At 32.5% G+C, this 25,425-nt stretch overlaps 1 protein-coding gene across 15 annotated transcripts in view; it reads left to right on the top strand.

The window, feature by feature from the left end:
- Prmt3 (protein arginine methyltransferase 3) overlaps positions 1-25,425 on the top strand; it is a 149,514-nt gene that overhangs the window by 2,603 nt on the left and 121,486 nt on the right. For 14 of the 15 annotated variants that reach the window (XR_013437699.1, XR_013437698.1, XR_013437696.1 and 11 more), the window contains 5 exons: positions 1,139-1,188; positions 1,803-1,905; positions 7,500-7,659; positions 9,248-9,389; positions 13,968-14,033. Coding sequence is in view for 4 of the 15 variants with exons in the window: in XM_078046345.1 (XP_077902471.1) it covers positions 1,139-1,188; positions 1,803-1,905; positions 7,500-7,659; positions 9,248-9,389; positions 13,968-14,033 (521 nt within the window). In the remaining 11 variants the exon portion in view is untranslated. The remainder of the gene's footprint in view (positions 1-1,138; positions 1,189-1,802; positions 1,906-7,499; positions 7,660-9,247; positions 9,390-13,967; positions 14,034-25,425) is intronic. The other variant, XM_005335956.5, reaches the window with a different exon arrangement.

The following is a 25,425-nucleotide window of genomic DNA, read 5'->3' as shown; positions in this document are numbered from 1 at the left end:
CAAAACTTGCCATGTGATTGCATTTTTTCTAACCAAAATTAGGGAAATCAGGGTAGAGGTGGACTTCGGGAAATGAGGTAAGTCATATGAAAACATACAGGTCCAACTACAATGTGAATTTAAAGGACTGCAAGATTGGGTTTTATGGGTTTGGTAGAAAGTATGAAATAAAAGGGAGTAAAGAAATTAAGGTGGTATGCAAAATACTTAGGTAATGTTTCTATTGTTGCATTTAAAAATAGCTTTCCTTACTGAACTAAATGTAGAATTGGTCTTTTGGTTCCTTATTTGTTAACAACTAGAAGAAACATTACTGAGGAATAGCAAATAAAAGACAGGTTTTTAGATCTCTAATAAATATCTGATGTTTATAAATCATAAATTCAAGTGCACAACTACTTTTGTAAGTTATGTAAAGTTAGCCTCATTTTTTTCTTCCATTTTTAAATGTACTTTTAGACTGATTGGAATTATACTTTAGGTTATATATATATATTATTGTTGTGTGTGTGTGTATATATATATATATACATACATACATATATATATATATATATAAAATACCTAACCATGTAGGTATTTTTTTATGCTATTAAAGCTTCCTCATAACATCATTTCTCAATACTAACCAATTTCCTATGATGAATAACAACCAATTTATCTTCTGACAAATAATAAATAACCAATAGATTACTACTTTCCTTTGTCTTAAATGCTGCTTCATTTCTGGAAAGATACGAGAACCAGATAATAAGCCTCATTTTTTTTTTTTTTTTTTTAATGAGCATCATTTAACTTCATGGAAAAGCCGGTAGACTTTGTATACTCCGTCTTGGCAAAATTATAATTTTTGTATAACTTTTATGAAGAAGTTAGGGATTTAGAAACTTTCAGCTCTAATAACCCCCCCCCCTTTTCTTTAGAAAACAAATAATTTAAATTTGTCATCTAGGGTTGTTTCTCAGATAAAATATTCAGAAGTATCAAAATTACTACTTATAGTTCTTAATAAAAATCTCAAAATGTAAGTGGTGGTTTAGAGGTCAGAAATATTATACTATCTAATCATAGAAGCTTTTATAGAACAAATGATTTAAACAAAACTCATTAAAATTGAATTATCTTTTTTCCCCTTTAGGACTTGAATTTTATGGATACATTAAGCTAATAAATTTCATTAGACTTAAGGTAAGTTGGCAGCTTAATTTATCAGTTTTTTTAAAAATTTAAGAAATGCTACAGTGCTTATCACTGCAATGATTATTCAAGGGTATGCAAGAAACTGTTATTAATCTAGCATTTGTCATATTGTAAGAATCATGGACTTTAGGAATTAGCACAACAAAGCACCAAGTAAACGTGTACATATACTTAAAAGTGTCATTTTTAATCCAGAGATGAATCAGTACTGTGTGAAAAAGTAATTCAGTGTCACATAAAGAGAAATACTAATAGTGTTTCTATAAAACCAGAAGTACTTTCTACTGTAATTTCAGGTACTTTCCTTGCTGTTTTTTGTTTTGTTTTTCCAAACACTGTCCTTTTTTTTGTCCTACTTAAGTGAATGTATTGTCACTTTCCCTAAAACCAAAAAATATAAAACTCTGCATTGAACTATTTAAATAGTTCAATTTTAAATTTTATTTTAAAATAACAGTTGAATATAGGCTCCTTATATAGAGATATACAATTTTGTACAATGTAATTTTGATTTTTTGTTTTGTTTCATTTACCTGGTTTTTTACCAGGGGGATTCATGATTACATGCATTAAATAAAACATGCAATTAATTTTACATCCAGAATCCTACAGTTGAGTATATGAATTCCATATACAACCCAGTGCCTTGGGAGAAAGAAGAATATTTGAAGCCAGTATTAGAAGATGACCTTTTGCTTCAATTTGGTAAGATGAACATATTATATCTATTTTAATTAATATAGGACCATCTGTTGTAGAAAAATGGAAGTGAAGTGTTTTAGGAAAATGTACAGATATTTTCCCTGTCTTTGGTGTTGCTTTCCTTGGTTTCAGTTACCTATGATCATTTGCAATCCAGAAATAGTAAAAGGATAATTCAGAAATAAACCTAAGTTTTAAATTGTGTGCTCTCCTGAGCAGCATGACTTAACGTTGTGCCATTCAGCTCTCTCTCTGTCCTGAAATTTATATCATACACCGTCTACACTTCTTGCCCTTTAGTCAGTTGGTAGCTATTTTGGTTGTAGAATGTATTTATTGGATTATCACAGTGCTTGTGTTCACATAAACTCCTTTTGAGAGAGAGACCATTTTCTTAATGACTTTACTATAGTATTGTTTTATTAGTTAACCTCTTACTGTTTCTGATTTATAAATTAAACTTTATGATAAATGTGTATATAAAGGAAAAAACAGTATATAGGATTTGGTACTACCTTCAGTATCAGTCATCCTCTGGGGTCTTAGAACATATCCTCCATGGATAAGCAAGGGATTTTTTTTTTTTTTAATTCTCTAAAGATCTCATCAGGTAGTTAAGAAAAGTTAAATCACTTGGAAACTGATACAGTTTTTTTTCCCAATAATTATCTGTATTTTAATATAAGATAGACTATGATAAGGTACGTGAAAAGTAGAAAAGATTACAAATCGGAAAAGGAAGAAGTTATTCAGATCAATGATAGATATTTATTGAATGTTGTGTGTTGATTACTTTGAATATAGAGCAATAGAACTTTTAACTATCCAAAAGTATATTAGTTTAGGGTTTTTTTAGCCATAATTCATAAGGTGGTAATGATACCTGCCAGAGAGTAAATACTTAATAAAGGAGAATTTATTGTCATTAGTAAATGAACAAGTTCCACAAGAGTTTTTGTGAAGTCATAACCAAGATCTGGAGTACTTAGTGAGGTCTGTTAAAAGAAGTAGAACTTGAAATAGGTATGGTCTTCTAACAGTCTCTGTTGTAGCCATTGGTGAGTTGGAAGAGACATTTGTCATCATTCTTGCTGCAGGCATGACTACTGACCATTTTACCTCCATTTGTGTTATGGTTTGAGTATGCATTGTTACCCTCCCCATACCTGTGTTTCATGCAGAAGTGTTCAGAGGTGAAGGATTATATTATGAGAACTGCGACCTACCAGTCCATCCTGATTTGAATGGATTAAGTGGGTGGGGGCTATATAGGTGGGGCTATACTAGTTGAGGATTGCTAGGGGAAATGATCCCTGAGGGTGGGCTTTTGGGTTTTTATTTTTTTCCCTGGCTCTTCCCACTGTCTTTCTGCTTTCCTGCTGGTGTGGCAAGAAGAGCAGCTTTCTTCTGCCTTGCCCTTCCACAATGGTGTTCTGAATAGGTTTCCGTGGATGGAACCTCTAAAATCATGAGCCTAAAATAAAGATTTTTTCCTCTAAGTTGCTCTTACCTTATGTTTTGGTCACAGATGAAAAGCTGACTAACACAACTTGCTTTCAATAAATAGTTATGGAAGCATCCAGTAAGTATTTGGCTTTAAAATTATAAAGATGACTAAATTAGTGAAGGAGACAACTAAGAAAATCGGAAATAACTGTGGTTTAAGGAAGAAAAGTCAACTTTACAGTGACAAAACCTGGTAAACGCTGCCTTAACCAAGGAATCAATGTGATATCATATTAGTGATATATATCCTTAATTTGATATAATGGGTATGACAGTTTACCTGTGTTTCTTCCTTACAAAAACCAGTAATTCAAGTCTAACTAAGAAATCAAAAAAGTCACAAATTGTTCATTCTCTATACTACCTGACCAGGATTCCTCAAAATAGTCAAGTTAGCAAAAATAATGAAAGCCTGAGAAATAAAAGTTTGTATAATAATTGGAACAGGGTCCATATAGGATTAATATCCATAAAGAATTAAAAATTCAGAGACAAAGGACCAAATATTTGATAGAATATTGGGAAAAATGATCAGGTAATTCATAAAAAAGGATATGAAAATAGTGTGAAACTTATGAGGGAATGTTCAGAATTACTCAAGAGACATGCAAATTAAAACAACATATCCTACCTTCCAGACAAAAAAGTTTTGAAATAATACATTCTATTGATGAGGCTATGGATAGATAGGCACTCTTGTGTTGCTAGTAGAATGGAAATTTTATAGTACTTAGTAAAACTGGTTTTTCGTTTTATCTTTCATTTTTTTCTTTTTGGTAGTGCTAGAGAATGAATATGGAGCCTTATTGGTGCTAGGCAAGTGTTCTACCTTTTCTCATTTTTTTAAGACACTATTTTTCAAGTTGCCCAAGCTGCTCTTGAATTCCTGATCCTACTACCTTAGCTTCCTGGTCACTGAGATTTCAGGTGTGCAACATGACACCCAACTTGTACATACTTAATAACAAAATCACTCATAAGAATCTATATTGAAGATACACCTTCTCATTCTGAAAATACATAAACACAGAGTTATTCTTTGCAGCATTATAATTCCAAAATATTGGAAATAATCTAAATGCCCATATATTGGAGAGTGGTTGAATATACTGTGGTATACCCACACTGTGGAGTACTATATACCTCTTAAAAAGAACTGATATCTTGTGAGTTGATACATAATGATACCCAAAATATAATGATAAACAAAGTCAAAGCTCAAAAGAAAATAATATGCTGTTCTTTTTATGTTTACTGACTCTTCTCAAAGTTCTAAGTTTAACCTTTAATAAATGATTACTCAAATGATTAATGTTAAAAAATTATTATGGCTAGTTTTTACTGAAGCAGAAAGCAAAACAGAAACTTGCCAAAGAGTTTGAATAATTTCAAAAGCAAAATACAAAGTGAGGATTGTAGTAAGTAGAAGAAAATATGTACACCAAATTTTTGTAGTTTGGACATATTTTGTTGAACTCTTTAATTTTTAGTGAAATAGCAAAGGAATCTGTCATTTTTAAATGTAACGACTCAATATTCTATGAGAGTGGCTAGAGATTTGTGACATAGTGCATTGCATTTGTAACAGTAGTTCATCTTTTAGTTATATTATTGTGAGTTTGTTAAGCATAGCTATTTTGTCTTAATGCTTTTATTATTTTTATGTATTAGTACCAGGGATTGAACCTGCAGGGCTTAACCACTGCATGATATCCCCAACCCTTTTAATTTCTTTTTTTTTTTTTTTTTTTTGAGGCAGGTTCTCATGAAATTGCTTAGGGACTGGCTAAGTTGCTGAGACTGGCCTTTAATTTGCAATCCTCCTGCCTTAACCTTCCAAGTCACTGGGATTATAGGCATGTACCACCATGCTTAGCTTATTTTGTCCCAGTTCTGAAGAGGTGTCTTCATAAGCTCTCAGAACCAGAAACAAATAGAGTTTTAAAAAAAAGTCATTTGCTGCAGTCTGGCTGGGCACAAATAATAATAAAAAAAAAAAAACCTACAAAGCCTTGTAGGTTCAAACACTCACTAGTATTCTACACACACTTCCTGGGAACACAATCCCTCCACCAGGCTCAGCTGGCCAATTCTCCCAGAACACCCCTCCCCCCCAACTCAATGGAACTCCAAAGTGGTGGGCTCCCCAGGCAGCAGGATCTGCTCTAATCCTGGAGCAGGGTCACCTTTCAACCATTCCCTCTAGCAAAATGCCAGGCGTCATTCCGACTAAACTGTGGCTCTCAACAGTCATTTCTTCCAGTGCTGTACCTAGAAAATGTAATATTTGCATTGCTTATTATTGGTTTTTTGTTATTGTTTATTATTGCTAATTAGACCTCCAAGTGGACATTAGGATTTCACAAGCTCCTTGTTTAACATTTTTTTTTTTTGGTGGAAGCTGGGTGTGTAGTGGGGATTGAACTCGGGCACTTAACCACTGAACCATTTCCGCAGCCCTTTTTTGTGTTTCATTTAGTGACAGGGTCTCACTGAGTTGCTTGATGACTCCCTAAATTCTGAGGTTGGCTTTGAACTTGAGATCTTCCTGCCTCCTGCCTCAGCCTCCCAAGCTGTTAGGATTTCAGGATGTGCTACCTTGCCTAGCTCTTTATTTAACTTTTGATTGTGGAATTATTTCTTCAATAGAAGTTACTGTTTTATATATGATGAAATTAAAATTAAATTAAGAGTTTGCTATTAAGAATTCCAGTATTTAATAATATCAGTAATAAAATGTTAGCTTTTAGATTCTACTCTTAACCTTGCCAGGATGAAAAAATTATTGAATATATAGAATTCTTTGTCTACTAATTCTCCTTAAAGAATATCTTTTTTTTCTCCACATGTATTAAGGTATAATTGATAAATGAAAATTTTATACATTACTGAAAGTTTGTACCTTTTAACTAACATCTACCCACCCATCTCTCCATCCCTCAGTTCCTGATAATCACAATTATACTTACTACTTCTGTGAGGTTTTTTTAGATTCCACATGTGAGATCATGTGGTATTTGTCTTTCTGTGTCTGGATTATTTCACTTTAATAATGTCCTACAGGTTCATCTATGTTGTCACAAATGCCAGGATTTCTCTTAAGGGAATACCTAAATGCTGTTCTACAGATAAGGACACAGACTCTGAGGTGGCATTTGTAATGATAATATCATGGGCTAGGAAGATGGGTGTGGGTTTGAATGTTAGCTCTTCCATTACACATCTGTATGACTGTGTCACCTTTTCATTGCTGTGACCAAAAAACCTGACAAAAACAACTTGGAGAAGGAAAAGTTTTGGACTCATGTTTCAGAGGTTACATCCATGGGTGGCCAGCTCCATTGCTCTGGCCTTGAGTGGAAGAACATCATGGCTGAAAGGAATGCTCCACTCATGGCAGCCAAGGATCAGAGAGAGCCAGGGACCATGGACTAGATATATAATTCCCCCAAGGACCTACTTCCTCCAGCTATGCCCTACCTGCCTTATGTTACCACACAGAAATTCATTCAAATTGTTAATCCCTCATATGGAAGAATCTGCTGTCTAATCATCTGATCTCTGAACTTTCCGGCATTGCCACATGAACTTTTTTGAGGGACATCTCATACCCAAGCCATAACAACAACTTTGTGCGAGTCAGAGTTATTATTTGACTTTATAAATGGCTAATCATTTAGTTTTTCTGAAATTTATTTTTTCTGTGTCTAAAATATAGAGATAAATATTTACATCTTTGGTTTGTTTTGAAGATGAAATGAGATGTACATCTGCACTAACTGGTAATCAATACCTATTAAGGTTTTTTTTTTTTTCCTACTTTTTATTCTTCCTATATTTGGTTCAATATAATTGATACTTTTATGTTTTCAATTTAGCTAACTAATGGAAAACAGACTAACAGCATATTCTTTTTAATTCAAATTGAAACAGTTTGGATGTTAAGTATTTAATTAGAAGTACTTTTATTATTTTTTTCTCAATTGGCAATGTAATAGATACTTAGAATACATATATATAATTCTAACATATTTATACTCATTTCATTGCTATGAGATGGCCTGATGAAAATGTCCCTTTATTTTTTTTAGATGTGGAAGACCTTTATGAACCAGCATCAGTTCCATTCTCATACCCCAATGGACTCAGTGAAAGTACATCTGTTGTTGAGAAATTGAAACATATGGAAGCCAGGGCGCTGTCTGCTGAAGCTGCGTTAGCTAGAGCACGTGAGGATCTGCAGAGAATGAAGTAATTTATCAGACTTACAGAAAATTGTTGTTAGATCCTTCAGATCACATAGCTAATGGCAAGGTAGAATATAGAACACTTCATATACGAGAAAACACAATGAAGAAATTAATTTTGGTAGCATTAATGATATGCAGCACTTTTGTATAGTTTGGATAAAGTCAATTAATGTAAAATTTTATGGATTTATCTATTATATAGTTCATAATTATTTTTATATTAAAGGTGATTGTTTTGACAGAGTTACCCTTCAAATGCTTTTAATGTCTTCCTTTCAATTTTCCTATTTCCTATTGATTTCTTCATTTTACTTTTCCTATCATAGGTTTTTAAAAGTGGAGGCATTAATACAATTTAGGTTTGGGGGAAATTACAGTGTTGAAATTTTTGTTTTTAAGGAATAAAGTATAATGTAGGGCAGGGGTTGTGTCTCAGTGATAGAGTGCTAACACGTGTGCGGTTCTGGGTTTGATTCTCGGCACCACATACAAATAAATAAAATAAAGGTCTATTGACAATTAAAATATATATATATGTATGTATATATATATGTGTATGTGTATATATATATTTAAATATATATATAATGTAGTATTTAATACAAAATCAGGAAAGTGGAGGTTGTTTTCTAGTGAGTAAGTTAATATTCTAGTAGTGTTGCGCTTTTCAGAGTTTAAGTGCATATCAATCACTTGGGATTCTTGTTAATGTAGATTCTAATTTAGGAGGTCTAGAATAGGGCCTGAGATTCTTGCTTTTTTTTTTTTTAAGATAGGCTCTCACTAAGTTGCTGGGGCTGCCCTTGAATTTGGTATCCTCTTGCCTTAACCTCCTCCAAGTCGATGGGATTACAGGTGTATGCTATTGTGGCTGGCCTGATATTCTGTATTTTTAACATGTACCTCAGAGCTTTACCTGGTGGATTTATGAGTCAGCTGCCATTGCCTAAGTACCTATTTGATGGTTTGCCAGAAATGTCCTGCATGACAGAGGAGAGTCAGTTTTAGTTCTTCCTTGTTTCTGATTTTTATGCTTGGGAACCTTTTAACCAACACTGTCTCTACTTGCCTCTCCTTTGTATTTCTCTCCTTTGAATATTGTACGGATTATTAGTTTGTCATAATCAGTAAAGTAGCTGAATTTTAGGGCTGGAGTAGGTAGTGTTAGATATACTACATGTAAATAGTTATCTGTTTGGGTCTGCTACCTGCCTGTTTAACACATGGTTTTAAAAATTATTGTGAGTTAAAATATACTACATGATTCAGCTGCTAAAAAAGGTTATTTTAGAACAATAGAAATGATAACTTTGAAGAAAGAAAATGTGCTTGTTTGCTTAGTGAAAGAAAGAACCATCTGCAGTTGGCATTGCTTTTGTGGATTGCACAAGGAATGCTCACCGCTGGGTTTGAGTATGCCACAGCTTAAGATCCAGCAGGGGGAGCTTTGGGTTGCTTAAGAGACATGGTGATTTAGGAGGCTCATCACCCTCTCCACCCCTCCCCCTTCCTCTTCCTCAACCTCTAGCCTTTCCTTTTTTCATGGTCCAATAAACCTGTCTCAAGGGTGTATTTCAAATTGATTACAGACAATTTGCTCAGGATTTTGTGATGAACGCAGATGTCAGAACCTGCTCGTCATCTACTGCCATTGCAGACCTCCAGGAGGATGAGGACGGTGTTTATTTCAGCTCATACGGGCATTATGGGATACATGAAGAAATGCTAAAGGTTAGAAAAGAGCACAAATCTGCCACATCCATACTAAAGGAAAAAATAGAACAGGGTTTTCCTTAATACACAAGAACACTTTTTTCCCCCCTGTAAGAACAGCTTTTTAAATCTCTTTGGTGTTTAATAGCTCATCTTGTGATAGAAGGATTATAGAGCCTCAAGATCATTGTAAATTATATTTAGGACATTGGCAAAAACTGCTTAATGATTTTGGTCTTTTCAAGAGTAACTATTTATATCAAATAGAAACAATTATGCTATTATTTTTTAATCTGAAGAAAATGATTAATTTTAGTGTGTTAAATACCAATGCTTAATTGGGGCAAATTTTTGATATAAAGTTTAATAATAATTCTCATAATTGTTATGATATGACTTTTACACTTGATATCATTGATACATAGGAATATTTCCTAAATTGGTCAAATAAGATATTTAAATCTGGTTGATTTTAATTTTCAAAATGATAATGTCTAATTATAGAAGTCAAGTTCTAGCTGTACCTGGAAAGTATATGTTTTATCAAGTATTATTTGAAGTAGCAATATTTTTAGTTTGGTTAAACTGAAAATACTGGCTGGCATGGTTTTATATACCTGTAGTCCCAGCACCTGGGAGACTGAAGCAGAATTCCAGGGCTAGCCCGGGCAATATAATGAGATCCTATCTCAAAAACAAAACAAAACTTGAAAATATCTAACTAGCATAAAATTATTGTTTGATTGTGAAAGCTATGTAAATTTTCTGATAATTATCTCTGGGGATTTTAGATGTCACCCTTACCTTCAAAAAAAAAGAAAAGAAACAAAACCAGTCAACAAAAGTCCCTTCCTAAATTCTTTCTCCAAAGATTATTTTATTTAATGGAAGTCCTAAAACTAGGTTTCCCTGAAACATGCATTTTTAGATAGCCAGGGATATTTTATAACATTTATTTGTGGTGTTGAGTCAGTTTTGCAGAATGAAAGTGGAAGATATAATTATTACAATCATAATTATGTAGGGGCTTTTAAAGCAATGTCATGTCATTACTAATTAAATGTCATGGTTGTGCTTTTTGTTGTCACTTGGGTAATAGCATAAAATTATAAATAATAGCTATCTTGTAAGTAATAAATTATTTTAAGTCCAGTAAATTTGCTTTAAAAAGTGGACTTAACTCCATTTTCTTTGTTCAGTTAATTTTATTATTTGTTAATTTTATTATTTTATTGTTCAAGTTAATTCTATTATTCATTCTTTTTCTTTTTAGGTGCTAGGGGTTGAACCCATGGGTGCTTTTTGCTAAGTTGGCCAGGGTGGCCTCAAACTTGAGGTCCTCTTGCCTCAGCCTTTGAATAGCTGAAACTGCAGACATGTGATAGAACATTTTCTTTAAAGAAATTAATCTAGACCCGTGTTGTGTTTGTCATTTTAAATCACCCCATTAATTTAAATGATATAAACCTTTGGTATGGTACTTGTGTTGGCTTTTTCAGACAAGTAAAGGTAAAGTGTTGTCAGTTTAATTATCAAGGAAATCCATTTCAAGCATTGACAAATCTCTGTCCTGAATATTTGTATCTTTACGTCAATAACTAGAGAATCTTCACACCTGACCATGTATCTTTAAGTCCTTTTGGAATACATGTAGATTTAAGAAGTTTCAAAAAAACAAAAGAAAAAATAATTCCAAGTTGAAGATTCCAGTGGCATCTGTACCCTTTTAGAGAATCACTTAAAAATTCTTATTGACATTCTCTGTGCCTTAGTCTCCCTTGGCTGTTGTGCAATGTAATTATCGTAAGGATTATTCTGTTTCTTACCAGAACAATTACCTACCACTAGAATATTACCTAATTTTTATTAAGTAATTAAAAATTGAGAATCCCTATTTATTTATTGGCATTACAATTCTTATTACACATATAAAACACAATTTTTCATAAAGTATGTTCATGCCAATTTATGCCATTATACATGTACTTTGTTTTTTTTTTCAGAAACCCTATTTATATAGGACTTATTTTTATGCTTAAATTGGCTTTGCTTTGATAGAATATGATTTGGATTTTCTGTTGGCATGTGTTTTGATTATAACATTTATTAGTAGTTTGTGATCTTATTTTTTTTTCTTTCTACAATTTTTATTGGTACATTACAGTTGTACATAATGAAAAGACTTGAATATATACACAATATAACAATATAATTTGGCCAGTATCACTCCCTATCACCCTCCTCTCTAGCTATCACCCTTAGTGCCTTTCCTCTGCTTATCTCTCCTTGATTTTCATGAGATCCGCACCCACTATTTCTTCCCCTTTTATTTTTTATTTTGCAACAGGGTCTTGCTGAGTTTTAGCTCAGGGTCTTGCTAAATTGCTGAGGCTGGCTTTGAATTTACAATCCTCCTGCTTTAGCCTTCAGAGCTGCTAGGAATAACAGTGTGTGCCACTGTGTCCTGCCCAACCCCTTATTTCTTAATTTAAGATGAAGATACCTTTTTTGAATTCCAGAGATATGGTTGAAAATCGATTGCCATTTTCTGTTACTTTTAGCCTCATTCTTAATTTTGTTTATATGTATTGATGTGTTTGGTTTTTGTTAGAATAAATTTTTAGAAGGATTGTGGTTAGTTTTTATTTGCTTGCATTTTAACATTTACTACATTTTTTTTCAAAAATTCAGTTTAAATTGAAGCTCTGTTAGATGCAGGGTACTGTGTTTGGCATACTTTGGATTTCATTGCATTGGGGTAAGCATATGAACAAAATCATATGAATATATAGAGAGAGCCAGAATGAAAGATTATAGTTCACTCGAGCAGCTGTGCGTGGAGTTGGGACATCAGTGGGATTCTATTGATTAAATTGGTGTGAGGCAGGGTGATTGGTGAGAGCTTTCCGAGTGACTGCAATCATGACTGATGTGCACCCTTTGTAGGTTTTCTTGTTTCAGCAAGGATCACCTGTTATAGGATGAGAAGAGTATAAAAAAGATAAAAATGTTTAAAATGGTATGGTTTAAAAAAGGACCATTTGGAATAAGCTTAGATAATTGGTTAATTTATTTAAACGTTTAATATGTTTATTAGTATCTCTTAGTAATTCTTAAACTTAAAATCTAAAAGCCTCAATATTGACATGAAAATGTTTTTTGAGGGGTATGGTTTGTATAACATTTTGATAATATTGAAATTTATTGTAACTGTAGTTGTTATTTGGTATCCTTGGGGGATTGATACCAAAACCCACAGAGGATAACAATCTGCAGATGCTCCTGTCTCTTATATAAAATGATGTGGTGTTTGCATACAGTCTACCCACATCCTGCTCTATACCTTTAAGTCATCTCTGTTTTATTTATAATGCCTAGTACATTGTAAATGCTATGTAAAGAGTTATGCAGTATTTTTAAGGGAATCATGACAAGAAAAGTCTTGCACATGTTCAGCACAGATGCAATTCTTTTCTTTCTTTCTCTCTCTCTTTTTTAATGGTATTAGTATTTAACCCAGGGGAACTTTACCACTGAGCTTAATTTCCCAGCCATTTTCTTTCTTTCTTTTTTTTTTTTTTTTTTTTTATAATTTTGTGACAGGGTCCTACTCAGTTGCTGAGGATGGCATTGAACTCTTGATCCTCGTGCCTGACCCTCCTTAGTAACTTGGGTTACAGATGCATGCCACTGTGCCCAGAGTTATTATTTGTTTTAAATATTTTCTGTCTTCAATTGGTTAAAACCTCAAATGTGAAACCCATAGATACAGAGGGTCAACTACTTTTTTTTTTTAACCTAGTGTGAAACCCTCAACTAGAATTCTCATTTTGTTATATTTAATTTTATCAAATTTTGTCATATTTTAGTTACTTGGCAGCAAGTAACTAAAGGCTCTATGTGTCTCAACTTAGGAAATGAGCTCTGTTCATGAGCCATTGTAAATGTTAGAATGTTGAATGCCTACCTTGGTCACAGTTCACATGGACTTGAGAGTATAGGATCTTATAATGTGAGCTGCAGGGTTCAAATGATTTACTTTCAGGTTTCAGGCTTTTAAGCATCATTTCCTACTACAGAAATTTCTAGAAATAAAATGGGATTATAAATCAGCTAGGCACTGATAATGATTTTCTTAGAAAAACATGTTCAGCTTAGCTTCATTCTTCATGTGCATCTGCAACTTTTACATTTATCTGTTTTGTTTCTTTCCTTATTTTAATAGAGCTGTAGAGCCGGGAGTTGGGCTTCACATTCCAGGCCCTACTTAAATGATCAAAATAATCTTTTGGTTTTAATTATCACTTAAAGTTCTATAGTGATAATGCATGTAGAGAGAAAAATATAAACATTTTTAAAAGAATGTGGATAGATCTTATTTGACTTTCAGTGTTTTTTAAACAAATGCTTTCTTTGTGTTATTGCTATTCCTATTCTTATATCGTTTTCTTTTTAGGAAAAAAAAAAGCTTGATTTTCTAGGTTGACTGTAGCTGTAGAAACTATCAATGTGTCATAAAATGGCAAAAATCTTCCAAAGATTTTTTTTATTTATTCACAATGCCCTATAAACATGATGTTTTCCTCTCTCCTGCAGGACAAAGTACGAACAGAAAGCTACAGAGATTTTATATATCAAAATCCACATATCTTCAAAGACAAGGTGAGTAGCTTGGCTAATAGAATTGTACATTTCATGTTGTTCTTGAGCAGTAAAAATCCCCTTTTTAGTCATCATTGTGATAGCGGTTGATTTAACATACCCGGGCTTTATTTCATGGAAGACTTTTACGATGCTACTCTATGGTGCAAGATTCTGATAACGAAAATCCTGATTGGTGCTGTCAGTCAATATAGTGTTTTTTAAAATTGAAAGTCATTAATTATTGTGACAGAGCCTTTGTAAACTTTGTTTATCCAGATAATTTATAGTAATTCCTGTGAATTTTAAATTTATCAGATAAGCCCCATATCAAGTCACAAAGAGATAAACCCATATCATTAATCTAATTCATGGTAAGTAGTTAAAAGTAATAATCTTAAGAATGTATTAGTAAGCAGAGTTAAATATTGTAAGGTAGAATTCATTTAAATACTTTCTTTTAATAACCTTATTAATTTACCCCTGTATAAGAAACTTTATATTTTATAGTTTTAATACTTATTTATTTCAAAGGTGATAGCATGTATGTACATGTTTGACTTTTGTATCATTTGCTCTTCCTTCTGTATGAATCTTTAACTTTTTCATCTCTTCCTCCTTTCCTCCTTCCCTTTTGCCGTCTCTCTCTACATTGATGTGATTATTTGAAAGTTCAGGTTTTCTCTTTTTTTTCCTCTTCATTATAAATAATTTAGTCAAAAATTATGATCTCTGCCATTTATATACCTTTACTTGGGAATGTTTCCATATGCTTCTTATTTCAAGAATATGTATATTGAGAACATATCAGGATTTTATAAAGCCTTTTTCATTTCCATTTTAAAAGATCCTTCTCTAAAATTACTTCATAGGTTTTACATAATATTAGCAACAGTGAATAAACCTTTTTTTTTTTTTTTTTTTTTTGAGAACCACTTTTCTTACTTTTTATGCTATTTGGGATATAATCTGGACTGCCTTTTACTTTTTGTATATCTTTCCTAAAAAGCAGTTTCACTTAGAGAGGAATGTCCTAAATTTATATTGTGCTCTGATATCTTTTGTGCAAAGAATTACCCATTGTGAAAGTTTTATAATGGTGTGTGTTTTGCTGATTCCTTTCATAGACAAGTAAATTGTTTTTATTTTTAAAATTGTAGTTACTATCAGTTCTTTGTACATAACTCTTTTGTTTGTCTTATGTTATTTTAGTGGAGACTAATCATTTTTTCAATTTTTATGTTTGTACTCATACTAGAAACAATTTAGTATGTATTTTTTAAAAAAACACTTTGTTTATAGTAATGCAAATTATGTTAGTAGTAAATATTTTTTATTTCTATTTGAATTATACCCAGATTTTTATTTTATTCTTAATAAATTATGTAGAAATGAAGTATATATTGATCTGGGAATTGCTAATGTTGGCTAATCAGGAACCAGATATATGATATCTGGCAAGTGATATCCTTTTGAGCCTTATCTGTAAAAATTTTCAAATCCGTTTTGATTGGCTTTGAGCCCTCTTCTCTCAAAATTTCATGATATGAGTACTGAGGAATTTAAGAAAGTAAGTTGGAGCTTTTTTCTTGTGTGCTCCCGAGTAGACTTTTGTCTTGTAATAGGTAAGATAATACGGAAAGGGCTCAAGTATTAGTAATCATAAAGTTTAATTATTTGAAAATTAAGTATTTGTGGATATTCTGTAAATGTACAACAATTCTTACTGAGTTCATAGAACTGAACTTTTTTGCTTCTAGTTTTTAGTTATGACAGTATTATGTATGTTACATATTTTAAAGTACCATGAAAAACACTAACCATTTAATTACTTTGTTTGTTTCCACGTGTACCTTTTACTAAGTGAGAGAACATGCCAGAATAGAAAAAGGGCTTGTTAATAAGTTCAGAGTGTTTTCTTTTGTACTTTACCTAAAATGCTTGTTTTTTTTTTTTTAATCACTCCATGATGAGTTTTGTTTGCCATTTATTGCTTCTCGAAAGTGTACTGTAATGTAAAATATTTTACATTTTTAATTTTTTCTTATTTTTTAGTACTGGGGATTTCTTTTTACCAGGTTTACTTTACTACAGAGTTACATCTACGGACCTTTTTATTTTTTATTTTGAGACAAGGTCTCACTAAGTTGCTTAGGGCCTTGATAATTTGTTGAGTCTGGGCTTGAATTTATGATCCTCATGCCTCAGCCTCCCAAGTTGCTGGGATTATAGGCATGTGCCAGCATGCCCAGCTCAGTTTTTCACTTCTTAAAGCACATTTATGAAAGGATTTTCTAAAATTAACAAATAATCTAGAGCTTTTGTTTTGTTTTGTTTTTGAAAAATTAGTAAAAATAATATGTATTTATTACACTGTAATTTAAAACATTAGAAACATAATGAAGGTGTTTTATTTCTGTATAGAAAGCTTATCAGAAGTAGTTGGAACAGTCCTTGCTTTCTATATGATATAGAACATGCATTTTTTCTGTGCCTTCATAAATTTTGTATATTTAAATGATTCATGATTCATTTATTAAACTATAGCTAGATTTAGAAAATATAATACCATATATTTAAATAGCATTTGATAATTTATAGATAATTTTCAGACATGTTTTTCTTTGTCACTATGTAATATACTTATATCTAGGCAGTACTTACCTCCATTTTTCATGTAGTATGACTTTATTTCAAACCAATAGATTAATTGACTGTTTCAAAACACACAACTAAAAACCCTAAGGCTTTTTTACTCTAGTGTCCTTTCCCCTGTTACCACACTTTGAGTACCAGTACATTAATATAGAATGAGTTAGGAATTGGGGTGGGACCCATTAGCTACCTACTAATTAACTTTATTTCTCATATATGTATATATATATATATTATATGATTTTTTGCCATAACAGGATATGATCATAAATTATTTAAATATAATTTATTTACAAATTTATGAAGTTACAACAGAGTTCTTCCTAAATTTACTACTGTTACTCTACTTTTGTCACCATTAGATAAAACAAACTTGGTATCATAGCACCAGCATCTATATCACACAGGAGAGGTTTATTTTTCAAAAAGTGCTTGAAATGAAAATGTTTTTCTTCCTTTCTTCATTTATTCGTCTCTCCCTGTCTCCTTTGCTTTCTTCTATTCTTAATATTGTTTCAGTTCACAAGCTCCTGTGGGGACCATATGGTATCTCAAATTAATTTAACTTTGGGTAGCTTTTAATCCTGTTTTTACCCACTTGTAATTAATTCTATTTGTAGTCCATTGAGGAAGTTCCCAGTTAGGTGCCTTTTTATGCTTCTGGTTATTATCTACAGTTATTATTGGTTCATTTTTTTTTTCTTTTTTTTTTTTTAAGGAAAATCAACATCTTTATCATTTCATTAAATAACTTTGATTTTGTCAAGTTTTAGTGTATCTGCTGAATTTTGGGTTATATGTAATAAAGTACAATTTAAAATATAATTAAATTATAGGCTTTATTTTTTTTCTTTAATTTTTATTGTTGGTTGTTCAAAACATTACATAGTTCTTGACATATCATATTTTACACTTTGATTCAAGTGGGTTATGAACTCCCATTTTTACCCCGTATACAGATTGCAGCATCACATCGGTTACATATCCACTGTTTTACATATTGCTATACTAGTGTCTGTTGTATTCTGCTGCCTTTCCTATCCTCTACTATCCCCCATTCCCTCCCCTCCCATCTTCTCTCTCTACCCTATCTACTGTAATTCATTTCTCCCCCTTGTTTTTTTTTCCCCTTTCCCCTCACTTCCTCTTGTATGTAATTTTGTATAACCATGAGGGTCTCCTTCCATTTCCATGCAATTTCCCTTCTCTTTCCTTTTCCCTCCCACCTCTCACCCCTGTTTAATGTTAATCTTCTTCTCATGCTAAAATTATAGGCTTTAATAGCAGATCGACCTATGTTTGAATATAAGCTCTCTAATTTACCAGCTGTATGATCATAAATCTGTTTTTTTACTCTCTGAAGCTCAGTGTTCTCATTTGCAAAATGAGAATTAAATGAAAATCATACATATGTGCACTCATGTATATACATATGCATTATATATGTATGTGTAGTTTCATAGAACAAACATTTAATTGAGGTATCATACACACACCCTTCTGTATTGTTCTTCACTCAGAAATTTTTTCATGGAGATCATTTGTTATGAACCTTCATTTTTTTTTTCTGCCAAAGGCCAATGTCTCGGCTTGGCACCAGAATCACGAGGCACTCACAGCTTTGTAGGTTCAAACAGCAATTCTTTATTCCAGCTCTCACACCACCTCTACACAGGTCCAGGGGCAAATGTGTTCTGCCATCTCCCGCACAATTCACCTACTACACGAGGCTATCTCCAAATCCCATTTTAATCTCAGGAGAACTCAATGGGAACAAGCAGCAGGAACACCCTAATCCCAGCAATAATCTTCAACAGCCAACTTCCCTAAAACCCATTATCTTAAACTGGCAACGCCTTAAACTCAAGGAGCCGGTTACTTCCTCAAACCTGATCAGCTCTAAACCGGGATTGGCCTTGGTCCTTGAGCAAGGTCACCTTATTAAAGCATGCATGCCATGTCCCATCGAATGTCCTCTAAGCAGCATGGGGTACGCTTGGCAAGGAAATTTTGATGCGTCATTCCTACTTGGTAATGGCCCTCAGCATTTTTCCTCAGTTTTTTTTTGATAGTAGATGTTGAGTATCTTTTTACTAACATTTTTTAATAATTTATACATCCAATGTAGGAATGTCCATAAATTGTTTCAGTTTTTATTTTAGAAATAATTGCATATAATAAAAATATTTCTTATGTACGTAAGTACAATTTAAAATTAATTCCCAGCAGAGGACTCTCAAGAGTCAAAAAGGGTATACCCCTGCTTGGTGTTGGTGCTGCTATCTTGTTTTTCCATAAATTGTATGCGAATATGATGATCTTCGTATACACCATTGCCAAAGCACCATTTAATCAAGTTTCTTAATTCCTACTGACCTTTTATTTTTATTTTTGTAAGTCTTTTATTTCAACTAAATCCTGTGTGAGACACTTGGCTCAGTTACCAGCACCACAAAAAAAAAAAAAAAAAAAAATCACTCATTGAGTTTTCCCAGAAACTTATGACATACTATTGTGTTGTATGTATTTGTCCAGTTTACTATCATTTTGTGCCATATAATATTTTGGGTTGATATATTATAATCACACTGTGTGTGTGTGTGTAGAATATGTATACATATATATATTTGTATATATTATGGTTTGCTTACTATTTAATGTATTAGATACTTTAAAAATTATTTTGTGGGTCTGGGGTTGTGGCTCAGTGGTAGAGTGCTTGCCTACTATTCACGAGGCACTGGGTTCCATCCTCAGCACCACATAAATGTAAAATAAAGATATTGTGTCCACCTAAAACTTAAGAATAAATATTTTTTAAAAATTATTTTGTTTGCAACGATTTTGTATGGATTACATCTTAAAAGCAAATTCTTAATGTATGTAAAAGTAATTATGCTAAAATGTACTGACTCACCAGATGGACCACGTGTGCAACAACACATTCCCACTAGGAGACCATCTGGTAGAGGATAAGGAGGCACAGTGCGATAGTCTTCTTACAATTTATTTCTTCGGTGGAAATCAGGCTGTTTAGATTTCTCTCTTTTTGATTCAATTCTAACAAATTATATTTTCAGAATATAATTGAAAAAAATGCAGTTCTAATAGTAAATATAGACAAAAAATTTATAGGAGGAATGGTTAATGTGCAGGACATATGAAAAGGATTTATTTTAAAAAAATATAAAGCATGTAACAAATGATACAAATTGAAAGTCATATCATGTTCTTGAATAAGAAAACTTAAAATATTTTCTTTTCTCTGAATTAATTGTATTTAAACTCAATTCCTAAGAACATGGCTAAGACGTTTTTTAAGCCTAGACAAGCTGATTCACTTATTCATATTGGAAAATAAGGACAACTATCCATACATACTGTGGGGAAAAACCCACATTGAAGATCATCCAGCTTCACTAGGTATAGAAAACATTCTATAAAGTTTCTGTAACTAAAATAATTATCAACACAAGAATATATATATTAGCAGAGCAGAAATAAAATCCAGTAATAGATCAATATATATATATATATATATATTTATTTTAGTCACTATTAAGGGCTAATAACAAATTAGTGGGGAAATCATACTATTTAATGACTGATATTGGGGCATTTGGATCAAAAGACAAAAAATATGCTGAGAGAAATTATTATGAAATCATAAAGAGTTAATTTCTTTAATCTCTTTAATTTAAAAAGAACTTTTTTTATTTTTGCCAAGTACATGCTTTACCACTGAGCTATATCCCCAACCCCGAAGAATTCTTATTTCATAAGATTTGATTACACTGATAAAAGAACTAGCAACTCAGTGGAAAAATGGGGAAAAGATATAAGTAGATAGTTTATGTATAGAATGATCTAAATCTCACGGTAAGACAAATAAATATATATTAAAACTAGACCAATATTATCATTGTTTTTTGTTTGGCAGACATCTCAAAACTTTTTCTTTTGTTCCATATGCTAGTTTCATCCGAGGAAAGGGGCATTTACATGTTGCCCTTTGGAGTCTTCATGAGTAGAATTACCTATGGAGATCATTGTACTTACCTCTAGCATAATTATGAATATGTATGTTCTTTTTGATCCAGTGTTTTAACATCTAAGAATATATTCTATAGATTTATTCTATAAATAAAAAGAGGTTATTTATTGCATTTCTTGCAATAGTAAAATGTCAAAAAAGTACCTGAATGCTAATCAGTAGAGAATTGGATCGGTAAATTATTGTATAGCCATAATATGGAATCTTATACAGCTACATAAAAGAAAGGAGCTCTATAAACTGACATGGAAAGATCTCTAAATGATATTCCTAGTTTAAAAATAGCAGTATATATCTCATGGGTATAATATGTTAACATTTGTCTAAAACTGCAAAGGAAAGATATTTGGTGGATTTTTAAAAATTAATTTATTTGTTCTAATTTGTTATACATGACACCAGAATGCATTTCAATTCATGTTACACATATAGAGCACGATTATTCATTTCTCTGGTTGTACACAAAGTTGAGTCACATCATTTGTGTCTTCATTCATATACCTAGGGTAATGATGTCCATCTCATTCCACATCTTTCCTACCCCCATGCCCTCTGCCCTCCCCTCCCTCCCCTTTACTATCCAAAGTTCCTTCATTCCTCCCATCCTTTCCCCACCCCCCATTAAGGATCAGCATCCACTTTATCAGAGAAAACATTCAGCCTTTGGTTTTTTTGAATTGGCTTACTTCACTTAGCATGATATTCTCCAATTCCTCCATTTACGTGCAAATGGCATGATTTTTCTCTTTTAATGCTTAGTAATATTTCATTGTGTATATATGAAACAGTTTATCCATTCTTCTATTGAAGGGCATCTAGTTTGGTTCCATAATTTAGCTATTGTGAATTGTGCTGCTACATTGATGTGGCTATATGTCACTGTAGTATGCTGTTTTTAAGTCTTTTGTATATAAACCATGGAGTGGGATAGCTGGGTCAAATGGTGGTTCCATTTCAAGTTTTCCAAAGAATCTCTATACTGCTTTCCATGTTGAGTGCACCAATTTGCAGTTCCATCAACAATGTATGAGTGTGCCTTTTTCCCCACATCCTCATCAACACTTATTATTTCTTGTATTCTTGATAACTGCCATTCTGACTGGAGTGAGGGTTAGGGTTAGGGTTAGTTTTGTTTTGCATTTCTCTAATTGCTAGAGATGTTGAACATTTTTTCATACATTTGTTGATTACATGTATATTATCTTCTGAATGAGAAGTATCTTTCAGTTCCTTAGCCCATTTTTTGATTGGGTTATTTGGTTTTTTTGGTGTGAAGGTTTTTGAGTTCTTTTTATATCCTGGAGATTAGTGCTCTGTCTGATGTACATGTGGTAAAAATTTGCTCCCTTTCTGTAGGCTCTCTCTTCACCTCACAGATTGTTTCTTTTGCTGAGAAGAAGCTTTTCAATTTGAATCAATCCCATTTATTGATTCTTGATTTTATTTCTTGCGCCATAGGAGTCTTGTTAAGGAAGTTGGGTACTAATCCAACAACATGAAGATTTAGGTTTACTTTTTCTTCTAATAGGTGCAGGTTCTCTGTTCTAATTCCTAGGTCCTTGATCCACCTGGAGTTGAGTTTTATGCATGGTGAGAGATAAGGGCTTAATTTCATTTTGCTGTATATAGATTTACAGTTTCCCCAGCACCATTTGTTGAAGAGGCTATCTTTTCTCCAATATATGTTTTTGGCGACTTTGTCTAGTATGAGATTAGCTGTATTTATGTGGGTTTGTCTATGTGTCCCCCATTCTGTACCGTGGGTATACAAGTCTATTTTGGTGCCAATACCATGCTGTTTTTGTTACTATTGCTCTGTAGAATAGTTTAAGGTCTGGTATAGATGCCACCTGCTTCATTCTTCCTGCTAAGGATTGCTTTAGCTATTCTGGGTCTCTTATTTTTCCAGATGAATTTCATGACTGCTTTTTCTATTTCTCTGAGGAATGTCATTGGGATTTTGACTGTAATTGCATTAAACCTATAGTGTTTTGGTAGTATGGTCATTTTGATAATATTAATTCTGCCTATCCAAAAACAAGGGATAGGCAGAATTAATATCTTCCATCTTCTAAGGGCTTCTTTAATTTCTTTCTTTAGTGTTCTGTAGTTTTCATTGTAGTTTTTCACCTCTTTCATTGATTCCCAACTAATTTATTTTGTTTGAGGCTATTTTAAATGGGGTAGTTTTCCTAGTTTTTCTTTCTGAGGATTTGTCACTGTTGTACAGAAATGCCTCTGATTTATGGGTTTTGATTTTATAGCCTACTACTTTGCTGAATTCATTTATTAGTTCTAGAAGTTTCCTGGTGAAATTTTTCAGATACTCTAAGTATAGAATCATGTAATAGTTTGAGTGATAGGGATAGTTTGGGTTCTTCTGTTCCTACCCATACCTTTTAATTTCTTTCATCTGTGTAATTGCCCAGACTGGAATTTCAAGGACTATGTTAAATAGAAGTGGTGAAAGAGTGCATCCCTATCTTGTTCCAGTTTTTAAAGGGAATGTTTTCAATTTTTCTCCATTTAGAATGATGTTGGCCTTTGGCTTAGCATAGATAGCTTTTACATTGTTGAGATATATTCCTTTTAGACCTAGTTTTTCTAGTGTTTTGAACATGAAGTAGAGGTGTATTTTGTTGAATGCTTTTTCTGCATCTATTGAGATGATCATGATTCTTATTTTTAAGTTTGTTGGTATGATGAATACATTTATTGATTTCCGTATATTGATCCAGCCTTGCATTCCTGGTATGGCATTCCATTTGATCATGGTGCACTATCTTTTTTTTAATTGATTTTTTTAAAATGCACTACCTTTTTAATATGTTTTTGTATCTGATTTGCCAGAATTTTACTGATAATTTTTGCAGCTGTGTTCATTTGAGATTGGTATGAAGTTTTCCTTCTTTGATGTATCTTTGTCTGGTTTTGGAATCAGGGTGATATGGCCTCATAGAATGAGTTTGGAAGTATTCCCTTTTTTTCTTTTTTATGGAATAATTCAAGGAGTATTGTTATTAGTTCTTCTTTGAAGGTCTTATAGAATTAAGCTATGAATCCATCTGTTCCAGGGCTTTTCTTGGTTGGTAGGCTTTTGATGGCGTCTTCTATTTCATTGCTTGAAATTGATCTGTTTAACTTGTGTATATCATCCTGATTCAGAGTAGGTACATCATATGACTCTAGAAATTTGTCAATGTCTTCGATATTTTCTGTTTTATTGGAGTACAACTTTTTAAAATAATTTCCAATTATCTTCTGTATTTCTGTAGTGTCCATCATGATATTTCCTTTTTTAATCACAGCTTTTAGTAATTTGAGTTTTTTGTCTCCTTTGTTAGCATGGCTAGGGGTGTATCAATTTTATTTATTTTTTTCAAAGAACCAACTTTTCATTTTGTCTATTTTTTCAGTTTCTTTTGTTTCAACTTCATTGATTTCAACTCTGATTTTAGTTATTTCCTGTCTTATACTACTTTTGGTATTGATTTGTTCTTCTTTTTCTAGGGCTTTGAAATTTAATGTTGACTTTTATTTGTTGACTTTTGTTTCCTTTTAAGGAACAAACTCCACGAAATGCACTTTCCTCTTTGTACTGCCTTCATAGTGTCTGAGAGGTTTTTATAATTTATATCATTGTTCTCATGTACCTCTAAGTATTTTTTAATCTCTTCTTTGTTGTCTTCTGCCATTGTTCATTCATTAGCATGTTATTTAGTCTCCAGGTGTTGGAGTAGCTTCTATTTTTTATTTTATCATTAATTTCTAATTTCATTCCATTATGATCTGATAGAATGCAGGGTAGTATCTCTACTTTTTTGTTTTTGCTAAGAGTTGCTTTGTGGCATAATATATGGTCTATAGATAAGGATTCATGTGCTGCTGAGAAGAAAGTGTATTCACTCTTTGATGGATGAAATATTCTATGTATTCCGGTTAAGTCTAAGTTGATAATTGTATTACTGAGTTCTATAGTTTCTTTGTTTAGTTTTTGTTTGGAAAATCTTATCCAGTGGTAAAAGATGTGTGTTAAAGTCACCTAGTAATATTGTGTTGCGGTCTATTTGACTCTTAAAATTGAGTTTGCTTGAACGTAGATGCTCCATTGTTATAGGGCATATATATTTTTTTTATTAAAGTATTTGTTTATTCTAACTTGTTACATACATGATGGCAGAATGCAATTCATTAAATAGAGCACAATTTTTCAAGTCACTTGTTGTACACAAAGTATTTTCACATCATTCGTGTCTTCATACATGTATTTAAGGTAATGATGTCTAACTCCTTCTACCTTCATGCCCTTACTAGGGGCATATATATTTAGAATTGCATGTCTTGTTGAATGTGTGGTTGGTTTCCTTAAGCAATGTGTGATATCCTTCTTTATCCCTTTTGATTAATTTTGGCTTGAAGTCTACTTTATTTGAAATGAGGATGGAAGGAAATCCCTGCTTCTTTACACAGTCCATATGAGTGGTATGTTTTTTCCCAGCTTTTCACCCTCAGTCTGTGAATGTCTTCCTGTGAGGTGAATCTCCTGAAGGCAACATATTGTTGGGTCTTTTTTAAAAATCTGCCAGTCTATGTCTTTTGATTGGTGAGTTTAGGCCATTAACATTCAGGGTTATTACTGAGACATGATTTGTATTCCTGGTCATTTCTGTTTAGTTTTGGTTTTTAACTTGACTTGGTTTCTCT

The sequence above is a fragment of the Ictidomys tridecemlineatus genome, chromosome 4 (assembly GCF_052094955.1).
Source record: "Ictidomys tridecemlineatus isolate mIctTri1 chromosome 4, mIctTri1.hap1, whole genome shotgun sequence".
NCBI classification, from domain to species: domain Eukaryota; kingdom Metazoa; phylum Chordata; class Mammalia; order Rodentia; family Sciuridae; genus Ictidomys; species Ictidomys tridecemlineatus.
Note: the sequence above shows the minus strand (reverse complement) of the source record. Positions and strands in the feature narration are given on the sequence as shown.